The sequence below is a fragment of the Oncorhynchus tshawytscha genome, linkage group LG18 (genome assembly GCF_018296145.1).
Source record: "Oncorhynchus tshawytscha isolate Ot180627B linkage group LG18, Otsh_v2.0, whole genome shotgun sequence".
Classification (NCBI taxonomy): Eukaryota; Metazoa; Chordata; class Actinopteri; order Salmoniformes; family Salmonidae; genus Oncorhynchus; species Oncorhynchus tshawytscha.
This window is the reverse complement of record NC_056446.1, coordinates 8,960,490-8,972,681: the sequence shown is the minus strand read 5'-3', so window position 1 is coordinate 8,972,681 and position 12,192 is coordinate 8,960,490. Positions and strand designations below refer to the sequence as shown.

General features: G+C 41.3%; 1 protein-coding gene across 1 annotated transcript in view; it reads right to left on the bottom strand.

The window, feature by feature from the left end:
* The window catches only part of LOC112217430 (T-cell activation Rho GTPase-activating protein), a 30,220-nt gene that overhangs the window by 15,206 nt on the left and 2,822 nt on the right, over window positions 1-12,192 (bottom strand). Inside the window, exon 2 of the mRNA XM_024377712.2 lies at window positions 2,627-2,715. Within this exon, the coding sequence (XP_024233480.1) occupies window positions 2,627-2,715 (89 nt within the window). The remainder of the gene's footprint in view (window positions 1-2,626; window positions 2,716-12,192) is intronic.

Sequence of the window (12,192 nt, the reverse complement as noted above, 5' to 3'; positions counted from 1 at the left end):
AATAAAAAATAAAATAGTGGTGTCTGGTTTACTTAATATAAGGAATTTAACTTTGGATACTTAAGTATATTTTAAAACAAATAATTTTACTCAATTAGTAGTTTACTGGGTGACTTTCACTTGAGTCATTTTTCCACCACTGGGTAGTGTTCGATATATGAGAAAATAATTTGATGGGCATAGTTGTCAGCAACCAGTTGTTAAAGTACTGTATTAATGTGAGCCACATTAGATCAACCTTATAATGGATTGCTTTTACTAGTAATCCCTTGAACCACAGGCTGGGAAGAACACTTTATGTTGAAGACTGACCTTCAATATGTAATGTGATGGACAGTCAGTTATTGTTGGGGTTATTAGATTATTCGCCTTTGTCCTGATATTTAATATGGTTCATTAAAACAAATAAAGTAAATATCATGTTTTTTTTTGTATCTTCGCCATTCCTCACAACCCCACACTTGTTTGTTTTCTGACTTCATTTTCCATCCCCCCTAATCTGTCTGAAGAAACAGAGTTCCCCTAGTCTTGAACATTGGGAGTGATGAGGGAGCCCTGAGTGGGTTTAGACAACAGTTGCCAGACCTGTGTCCCCAGTTACTGTAGAGAGTGGGCATTGCAGCCCCCTTTACACCGACTGATGTGTCACTGGGAGGCATAGTGACACCATTCAACTAGTGGTCACAGCAGGGGGAAGTTTGAGCTTATGTTTGTTCGTACAGTACCAGTCAAAAGTTGACACCTACTCATTCAAGGGTTTTTCTTAATTTTTTACTATTTTCTACATTGTAGAATGGTGAAGACATCAAAACGATTAACACATGGAATCATGTAGTAACCACAAAAAGTGTTATACAAATCAAAATGTTTTGAGATTCTTCAAAGAAGCAACCCTTTGCCTTGTTGACAGCTTTGCACATGCTTGGCATTCTCTCAACCAGCTTCACCTGGAATTCTTTCCAGCGGTCTTGAAGGAATTCCCAAGTATGCTGAGCACTTGTTGTTAGCTTTTCCATACATCTCATCCCAAACCATCTCAATTGGGTTGAGTGATTGTGGAGGCCAAGTCATCTGATGCAGCATTCCAACACTCTCCTTCTTGGTCAAATAGCCCTTACACAGCCTGGAGGTGTGTTTTGGGTCATTGTCCTGTTGAAAACAAATAATAGTGTGACTAAGGGCAAACCAGATGACATGGTGTATTGCTGCAAAATGCTGTGGTAGCCATGCTGGTTAAGCGTGCCTTGAATTCTAAATCAGCAAAGCACTCCCAAACCATCACACCTCCATGCTTCACAGTGGGACCCATACATGCGGAGATCATCCATTCACCTACTCTCACAAAGACACGGCGGTTGGAACCAAAAATCTCAAATTTGGACACAGACCAAAGGACAGATTTACACCGGTCTAATGGCCATTGGTCGTGTTTCTTGACCCTTAGCAAGTCTCTTCTTATTGGTGTCCTTAAGTAGTAGTTTCTTTGCAGCAATTCAACCATGAAGGCCTGATTCACGCAGTCTCATCTGAACAGATGTTGAGATGTGTCTGTTAATTGAACTCAGTGAAGCATCTATTTGGGTTGCAATTTCTGAGGCAGCTAACTAATGAACTTCTCGTCTGCAGCAGAGGTAGCTCTGGGTCTTCCGGTTCTGTTGCGGTTCTCATGAGAACCAGTTTCATCATAGCGCTTGATGGTTTTTGCGACTGCACTTAGGGAAACTTTCAAAGTTCTTGACATTTTCCTGATTAAGACATGAAGGTCAGTCAAAGAAATGGACTGTCATTTCTCTTTGCTTATTTGAGCCGTTTTTGCCATATGGACTTGGTCTTTTACCAAATAGGGCTCTCTTCTGTATACCACCCCTACCTAGTCACAACTGATTGGCTCAAACACATTAAGAAATTCTATAAACTAACTTAACAAGTCACACCTGCTAATTGAAATGCATTCCAGGTGACTACCTCATGAAGCTGGTTGAGAGAATGCCAGGAGTGCACAAAGTTGTCATCAAGGCAAAGGGTGGCTATTTGAAGATCAAATCTAAAATATATTTTGATTTGTTTAACACTTTTTTTGGTTACTACATGATTCCATGTGTTATTTCATAGTTATGTCTTCACTATTTTTCTACAATGTAGAAAATAGTAAAAATAAAGAAAAACCCTTGAATCAGTAAGTGTCCAAACTTTTGACTGGTACTGCATGTATGAAAGCCTATGAAATGATGTTTTAGTTGCAATAAAATAATGTATTCTTGTGTAAATTACATGTCTCTTGGAATTACTCTTTGTGCTTTGCTTTTGAAGAAATAGTTTGACGGTAATGAATAAAGCCAAGTCTTTTCACATGTAAGTAATGGAGGTTTAGAAGCGAAGTTCATAAATGTGTATCAAAGTGAGCAAATTCAAACAAAAAGATTGTAACGAATAGAGGTGTGTCTATCCATTGAAGTTCGAAATACCTTTCTATCCCATTTCTTTCCATTGAAATATTTTTATCTATTGAATCTTACGAAGTGGCAGCTGGCTGTGAGTGGAGGGGCTTTCTACTGCCCCCTTGGGACGGGTGGTGTCAGCAGATACTACTGTGATAACAGAGTAGAGAGGAGCAGAGCAAACTCACCTGACGGAGGACCATGGCATGCTGCCCAGAGCCTTCTCAAAAGCCAGGGAGGGGGCGGAACGACGCCTCTGGGCCAAACTGCGAAGGTGCTGTGAGAGAACAGAAGGTTTGATCATAATGTTAGCATATACTGTACATTGTCACACATACATATCCCTGCCATTTCACACTTTATCTGAGTAAGTGGATCAAATCAATCACTTCGGGGTAAACGGCACAGGAATAGAACAATGGTAAAAGGTTTGGATTCATAGATACAGTAACTGCAAACTGAGTTGCTGTGACATTCTCAATTGGATTTCAGAAATCCATTATAGCCATATCTTTGTCTGTACAGGCTCATTATGACAAACTGGACCTATAATGGTCCTCCAAATTGACCTCATTTGTACAGCCATCATTCAGACCAGTGTTCCTGAAACTCAGTCCTGGGTCCTCGATGAGTTTATGTTTTGGTTTGGCAAAGCTTGATTTAGACCGTTCTCGTCCAGATTGTTCTACATGAGTGCCTGAGGGAAATGGACTGATATTGTCTGTGTCCCAAATGCCACCCTATTCCCTATATAGTGCACTACCTAAGGCCAGGGCCCATATATAGGCAATAGCATGCCATTTGGGACACAGGCTCTGTCCAGCCCGTTTCCCCAGCCCCCACCCCATCACTGTGGAACCAGGGCTACAGTCCCATTGTCAGGCCCACAACATTCTAGAGCAAACTGGCTCAGGCTAAAACAATGACAGCTTGTTCAGGCATGGGAAACCTAAAACACAGCCTCCCTAATTCACCACCCTCATCTGCCGCATAATATATCCTTTGTTAGAAACTAATGAGGGTTCGTGTTGACAATGTATGACGACGAACTCGCAACATGAATGCCCCTGTGCACCATTCAATTTTGTGTCAAACTTATAAAGTCACCACACAGAGCTTTGGAGGAGTCACATAGGGTGAAATCTGTGTTAAAATTTACAGTAGGCAACATTTATCTGAACTTACAAATGCTATAAATATAGTAGGCATGATGGGTTTGTATTATTTGGCCTACCATACTCTACAAACAGAATGGTCAAGAAAGGTCCAATTGGTTTGGATAGTCATTCTCCTGTTGTCCTACTCACCTCCCCAGTCAAACAACCACATATGGATTTCCTCATTCTATCTTGAAAAAGGCTATCTCTTTTCCTGGAACACAACCTTTCTGGGAGAAGTTTGACTCTTCGGGCACTAGAAAACAGCCTTATCCGCGTACCAAAGCCATTAATGACATATGTTCCAATCAGAAAGGTCAAAGGTGAAATAAGTAGAGCCTGTTCAAATTATAATGGCTTAGCAGATAATAAGAAAAGACAAACAATATTTACCGGCTTAAAGAGCCTGTAAATATTAACAATGTGTGCTGAGAGTCGGGAAGCAAGTTCAGGGAGTGAGTGTTTCAATAAAATTAGAGTTACCAGCCTCAGAAATTGTAGCCCAAATAACTGCTTCACAGAGTTCAAGTAACAGACACACTTCAACATCAACTGTTCAGAGGAGACTGCGTGAATCAGGCCTTCATGGTTGAATTGCTGCAAAGAAACTACTACTAAAGGACACCAATAAGACGAAGAGACTTGCTTGGGCCAAGAAACACGAGCAATGGCCATTAGACCGGTGTAAATCTGTCCTTTGATCTGAGTCCAAATTTGAGATTTTTTGTTCCAACTGCCGTGTCTCTGAGATGCAGAGTAGGTGAATGGATGATCTCTGCATGTGTGATTCCCACATGAAGCATGGAGGAGGAGGTGTGATGTTGCTTTGCCTCAGCAGGCTCATCAGGCTCCCACACCTCAGCGAGATCATCAGGCTTTCACGCCTCAGCTGGATCGTCAGGATCCCACGCCTCAGCCGGCTTGTCGTGCTTCTATGCCTCAGCCGGCTAGTCCAGCGCCCATGCCATCCCCGGCCCGTCAGTCTCGTCCAGCTGGGACAACGGGTGGCGCCCCTAGAGGGGGGATTACTGTCACGCCTGATCCCGTTTGCCCTCTCATCTGCACTCATTGGACTCACCTGGACTCCTTCACGTTTTGATTGTCTTCCTTATATCTGTCTGTTTTATCCCTGTGTCAGCATTATTGTCGCTTTGTTTTCCCTTGTTCCTGTTCATGTTCACTCCCTGTACTTGCTTCTCGTCTCCAGCATCTGTCCTCACAGATTACATTGAGATTGTGTCACTGGCCTACACACAATACCCCATAATGTTGAAGGGGAATTATGTTTTTAGTCATGTTTACAGATTCATTCAAAATAAAAAGTTGAAATGTCTTGATTCAGTAAGTATTCAACCCCTTTGTTATGGCAAGCCTAAATAAGTTCAGGAGTAAAAATTTGCTTAACAAGTCATATAATAAATTGCATGGGCTCTGTGCACAATTGTCATACCCTGACCAAAGAGATCCTTTTCATTCTCTATTTTGGTTAGGTCGGGGTGTGACTAGGGTGGGTAATCTAGGGTGTTTATTTCTACGTTGGCCTGGTATGGTTCCCAATCAGAGGCAGCTGTTTATCGTTGTCTCTGATTGGGTATCATATTTAGGCAGCCATTTCTCCACTGTGTTTTGTGGGATCTTGTTCTTGTGTAGTTGCCTGTGAGCACTTCATTGACATCATGTTTCATTTGTTCTTTATTGTTTTGTGCATTTCACTTCAATAAATATGTGGAACCCATATCACGCTGCGCCTTGGTCCGAATGTTCTTACGACCATCGTGACAGCAATAATAGTGTTTAACATGATTTTTGAATGACCACCTAATCATTGTACCCCACACATGCAATTATCTGTAAGGTCCCTCAGTCGAACAGTGAATTTCAATCATAGATTTAACCGCAGCATGGTAGTGGCTGCGTCATGTTATGGGTATGTTTGTAAAAGAGCTAAGCACAGGCAAAATCCTAGAGGAAAACCTGGTTCAGTCTGCTTTCCAAGAGACACTGGTAAACAAATTCACCTTTCAGCAGGACAATAACCTAAAAAACAATGCCAAATATACGCCGGAGTTGCTTACCAAGATGACATCGAATGTTTCTGAGAGGCCTAGTTACAGTTTTGACTTAAATCGGCTTGAAAATTGCTGTCTAGCAATGATCACAAATAACTTGACAGAGCTTAAAATAAATAAAATAATAACGTGCAAATATTGTACAATCCAGAGACTTACAGAGAAAGACTGCTGTAATCGCTGCCAAGCGTGATTCTAACATGAATTGACTCATGGGTGTGAATACTTGTGTAAATGAGATATTTCTGTACTTCATTTTCAATACATTTGCAAAAATGTCTCAAAACATGTTGTTTTCTCTTTGTTATTATGGGCTATTGTGTGTAGATGTGTGAGAAAACATGTATTTGATCCATTTTGAATTCGTGCTGTAACAAAACAAAATGTGGAATAAGTCAAGGGGTATGAATATTTTCTGAATGTACTGTGTGTATTAGATAAAGGTGAGCACAAGAGCCAGAAAGCAGTACCAAATGTTGTATTGTAAATTGTGATTACTATGTTAGTTGGAAAAATCAAGGCCCAATGCTCCTTTATAAAATGTAAATGTGAAGGACAGTCATTCTAGGCCTATCATAAGTTCAATATCGATGCCTGTAAAAGAAGAGGCTTTTCTAATGGCATCTTGTGAAGGACAAACCAGAACAATAATAATAAGGACAAAGCAATGAACAAATTAAGGAAAAAGCTAGGGAAAAAACGAGGACATCTACCCCTTCCAGGCTGTATCACAACTGGCCGTGATCGGTAGTCCCATAGTGCGGCGCACAATTGGCCCAGCATTGTCCTGGTTTGGTCAGGGTAGACCGTAGTTGTAAATAAGAATGTGTTCTTAACTAACTTGCCTAGTTAAATAAAGGTTAAAATAAAAAAAATGTAATGAAAAGAATACTCTCCAAAATCTTGTCAACAAACAGAACATAATAACGTCCCTGGTATTTTTTAAGACATTGAACATACCTGTTCAGGCATTATTATCATCTACCCCTCCATAGAAAACAACAACAACAATGACAAAAAGGTTGATTAAACTATATCACGAGATTGCCTACCTGGTATAAGAATGAAGACACCACTACAGTGTTCATCGTTCGAGCTGGAATGGCTTTGAACCGTGAAACCTGTATGATTATTAGTTATTATTAAAGCGAGTTAAACGAGAACCAGGACTATTTATTTAATTCAACAACACATTTATGGCGATGAGAGATGAAAGACTGTTAACATGTACGTGAAGCCTTTGTGAGAGAGGAGGAAGTGTTAGGCTTTGAGGAAAAGCCTCCTTTACCAGCTAGCTACGTAGCTAGTTCTGGTCTTCAAAAAGCAAGGAAAACAGTGGTGGACAGAGGAACAAATGAGGCAACAGCCCTGGGTCACAGAGCAGTGGTTGTAGATAAAGACAAGAACACTACATGCTTGGGACCTTGTCTTTGGAAGTCCGGAGAGCTGGTTGGGGAAGACAGGGAGAGATGTATTGGTCTCAGTCCTATACAGCTCCAAAATCGTCAGAATTGTTGTGGATGTAGTTCACATGACCTACATACGGTATGCACAATGACCTAGAACTGTACTTCGACAGTATAGAATGACACTGTGATGGATAGAATGTCGGAATGGAAATTATAGTGATGACACAATGATTGATTGGTCGAATGATTGATTGAAAGTTTTGTATTTGTACAAACGTAATGAGTAAGAAGTGTTTGTTTGCATGAAATGTTTGCATGATAAACCTATGAGACATTGAGGAGCCTAAATAAAGTGATAGTACTGCATCATAAATGACTGGATGACTGGCAGCATAAGGGTTGAAAGAGGCACTACAGAAAGTACTTTTACTGAATTAAATCGGAACCCCACACATTTTCTTAGGCAAGAACTACTAGCATAGGGCCTCCCAGGTGGTGCAGTGGTCTTAGGGCACTGCATCACAGCGCTAGCTGTGCCACCAGAGACTTGGGGTTCGCGCCCAGGCTCTGTCGCTGCCGGACGCAACTGGGAGGTCCGTGGGGCGACGCACAATTGGCCTAGTGTCGTCCGGGTTTGGCCGGTAGGGATCTTGCACACCAGCGACTCCTGTGGCGGGCCGGGCGCAGTGCTCATAGATAGTGTTTTACTATAGATTATAACCCATGATGACTGTCTACTTTACTAGGGGCCATCGCCACTCATAGATAGTGTCTTACTATAGATTATAGCCCAGGTTGACTGTCTATTTTACTAGGGGCCATCGCCACTCATAGATAGTGTCTTACTAAAAGATTATAGCCCAGGTTGACTGTCTATTTTACTAGGGGCCATCACCACTCATAGATAGTGTCTTACTATAGATTATAACCCATGTTGACTGTGTATTTTACTAGGGGCCATCACCACTCATAGATAGTGTCTTTAAAGTGAAACAATGTAAAACAAAAAGATGACAAAAATATACTTTAAACTAGATGTACCAGTCCCGCGTGGTGCAGCGGCCTCAGGCACTGCTGTGCTTGAGGCGTCACTACAGATCCGGGTTTGATCCCAGGCTGTGTCGCAGCTGGCCACCGACCGGGAGACCCATGAGGTGGTGTGCAATTGGCTCAGCGTCGTCCAGGTTAGAGGAGGGTTTGGCCGGCCAGGATGTCCTTGTCACTCTAGCAACTCCTGTGGCAGGCTGGGTGCTAACATGGTTGCCAGTTGTACGGTGTTTCTTCCAACACATTGGTGGGGCTGGCTTCCGGGTTAAGCGAGCAGTGTGTCAGGAAGCAGTGTGGCTTGGTTTTGTCATGTTTCAGATGATGCATGGCTCTTGAACTTTGCCTCTCCTGAGCCTGTACAGGAGTTGGAGTGATGGGAAAAGACTGTAACTACCAATTGGATATCAAGAAATTGGGGTAAAAAGTTATTTTTTTGAAACATAAAAAAATCTAGATGTATGAACAGTAGTGATTAGTGACACAAGCCCAGTAGGACTTGGAGCTATATTGCTACAGGAAAATGGACAGAACAGGCCAATTTCTTACACAAGTCGTTCACTGACCCCTACAGAGAGAAGATACTCTCAGATTAAGCGAGAGGCCCTTGGATGCCTATGGGCAGTAGAACACTTTGGAACTTTTCTAAATGGAGTCAAGTTTTGACTAAAAAACTATCACAAGCCACTGATCTACATGGTCAATCCAGAGAAGTGGAGTCTGTGTCCGACGAGAATTCAAAGACTTGAACTCAGACTACAACCATTTTTTATTAAAAAAAATATTTAACCTTTATTTATCTAGGCAAGTCATTTAAGAAGAAATTCTTATTTACAATGACGGCCTACACCCGCCAAACCCAGACAACACTGGGCCAATTGTGCGCCACCCTATGGAACTCCCAAACACGGCCAGTTATGATACAGCCTGGATTCGAACCAGGGTGTCTATAGTGACACTTCTAGCACTGAAATGCAGTGCCTTAGACCACTGCGCCACTCAGGAGCCCAAAACCATACAACTACAAGTTTGAGCACATCACAAAAAAGACAAACGTTGCAGATTCATTATCTCGACTTCCCTTACCTTAAACTGAAAAAATGGATAAGTCGACGATCATGTGCAAAGAGTGCTTTCAGTTAGCACACACGATTTACCTGCAGTGAGTATTGTAAAGAAGCAACGAAACAGGATGAAGTCTTGAAACTGTGGAAAATGTCCAAATCCATGTCATTTGTCTTTCTTTTCTAAATTACATTTGTAAAATCAAGTTGGTTCTGCAATGTTGTAAATAGCAAGGTGTGGGGACCAAAAGTTTTAAAATGTCAACTTATTTTAGAAGAAATAAGGAATTCTTTAAGAAAAGTGCAAGGACGCCAATATATTTGGCCACGACTGTACTTACCATAATTTACTATTACACCTCTTACCCACAAACTGTCATATCTGACATACAGTATCTTCAAATGCAGTGTATTCAGAGATATTGAACGTCTTTTCACGCTTTAGATACTCCCTAGAGGTGGTTACAGATAATGGCAGACAATTCTTTGGACAGACTTCAAATAAATTGTTGACAAAGTGTGGGATCATAGCATCACTGTCATATCCTAAGAGCAGCAGGAAAATCGAGTGATTCCATTGATATCTTAAGAAAGCCTTGAGAACAGCCAAAAGTGAAGGGAAGAGCTGGAAAGAGGAGCTACCAAATATTCTAGTCTATTGCTCAACACCTCATCACACTTCAGGAGAAACACCAGCCGTTCTCGTGTTTGGAAGAGACAATCGAACAAAGTTGCCAAGCATTGAGAAGATACTGGAATAAACTAAAAGCAAAAGACAATCAAAATCACTACAAAACCTACAAACAGAAAATAAAACAATATGCTGACAAAAGTTGGAGACATTGTGCACATCGCAAGTACGGTGAATGGATGCCAAGTTCCGAGAGACACGCTTAGTTGCATGTTACTGAGACACACCTAAGGCAACTCATTTGAACTAGTGAGCACAGAAGATGGCTATAAACTCATCAGGAATGTCAAACACTTTTGACACACTCTTTTGCAACTTGTGTTTAGCGTTCCAGAACATGCCAATGACTCAGCCATGGAAGCCGTGGAAGTACATAACGCCATGGAACTATCCGAAGTGACTACCAGGAGTGGTAGATTTGTGAAAAAGACAAAAAAACTCAAATCTAAAGAACTGAGATAAAATAAGATTTGTTTCCAAAGAGTTCCATAAATGACTGTTGAATGTTGATATAGAAGCACTGAAAATTACGATTGAAACTTTGGTTTATGTTTAAAAACAGGTTGTGAAAAAAATAAAACAAAGTACTTACCTGTAATGTAAAAGAAAATAGTATTTAATTTGTGTAAGCTACTGAAACAGGAATATCAATTTTATTGTCAAAGTTATGGACTTCAATTCTAACAAGGGAAAGTATGTAGTATAGTTGAATAGACTATATCACGAGAAGATCTACCTGTTATAAGAATGAAGACGTGACTAGAACGTTAGAGCTAGAATGGCTTTGAACCGCGAAACCTGTATGATTATTAGTTGTCATTAAAGTGAGTTAAACGTAAACCACGACTACTACTTTAATTCAACAACACAACAACGGTTTTAGCGGACCAACTTTATTCCGGTTAGACGTAATCACAGGAAAATAAATTCTTTCTCTGTCATTAAAAAGAAAACCAATTTTAAAAAACAAAGTGTGGCATTGTGATTATCTGGCCGTCATCTTGTTTTTGACAGACTGTCCTACTTTGATTACCTCTCCCCACAAACAGACCTTACAGAAACTGGATTACGGGCCGACCAAGGAGAAAGGAAGAAGAATGTTGGATAGACACTCCCTGTGAGGAGTTTTGGGCTGGAAGTAAACGTCAAACACCAAGACAAGGATATACAACAAAGCAACCCTCGCTGTTTTACCCTCTGGCACCCTACCCTAGAGAGGTGCCCTCTTTTCCAGCAAGGCCACATCAGAGCAGCAGACTAGTTCGCAAATTTACCCACTGACAGACCCACATTGGCCATATATAACTACCTCACATGACCCACTTTCGTCAGAGAACCAGCCCCCACATTCACAATCATGAACGTGAATCATGCTCACTTGAGTGTAGGTCACTGAACACTAAACAAGAAGACCCATTCATCCAACCCATTGATGAGCTCTAGGCTACTGCATCATTCATTACAGGCCCTGCACCTATATTGATTGGATAAAAGGTCAAAGGTCTCAGGTCGTCTTGTGACTCAGCTCTCTTGGGTGTTCGTGTGCCTTGTGTTCTGAAAATGCCTAACACTAGTGTGCACACCCTTATGTTATACTAGGGAAATTGTGTTTCCATAGCTAGGGCTGACAGCTAGGACTTGTGAAGAGCAGAATCAACAACCTCTGCATAATCAAAATAGTTGCTTTGTGAGAAGGTGTTCAAGTTCACAGTTAACCAGTGTTATGTAAATACAGGCTGATAAGTACCAGTGGCTTTGGCCCCAAAAGAGAGCAGGTCTGCCGGAGCCATGGCCCAAACATGGGTGTGGGGCCATGTCGATGGAAACAGAAAAGTCTGAGCCATTTGGGTAAAACACTGGGGTAAATCCTTTTTGGAAATGTGCCATCAGAGAGTTCAGGGTCATGTTCAGAGGGAAGAAAATATTTTGAAATTAAATTAAACGTGGTGCTACCTGGACTTTTTAAATCGGAAAAAATTGGTTTGTTTTTGTGACCAAAAACTGTAATTTCTTGCCTGATGTATTGCAGGTATGCACAAAACATTGCCATGCCCATCACAACAGTTCAGAAGGTGCTGTTAGAGCTAGTGTTGTGTTTGAGACCACCTAAAGCAAGACCGATTCAAGACCAAGACCGGAGCAAATCGAGTCCGAGTCAAGACCAAGACCGTGGGGGGAGAGGGGTCTGAGATCATCAACACCGAGACCAGAAAAATGCAAGTCCATTTCAAGACCATGATTGTAATTGTGTCAAATTTCCACCATAATAACAGTTCAAAACAACATATTTACTTTTTCAGCCTGGGACCCAAATAAACAA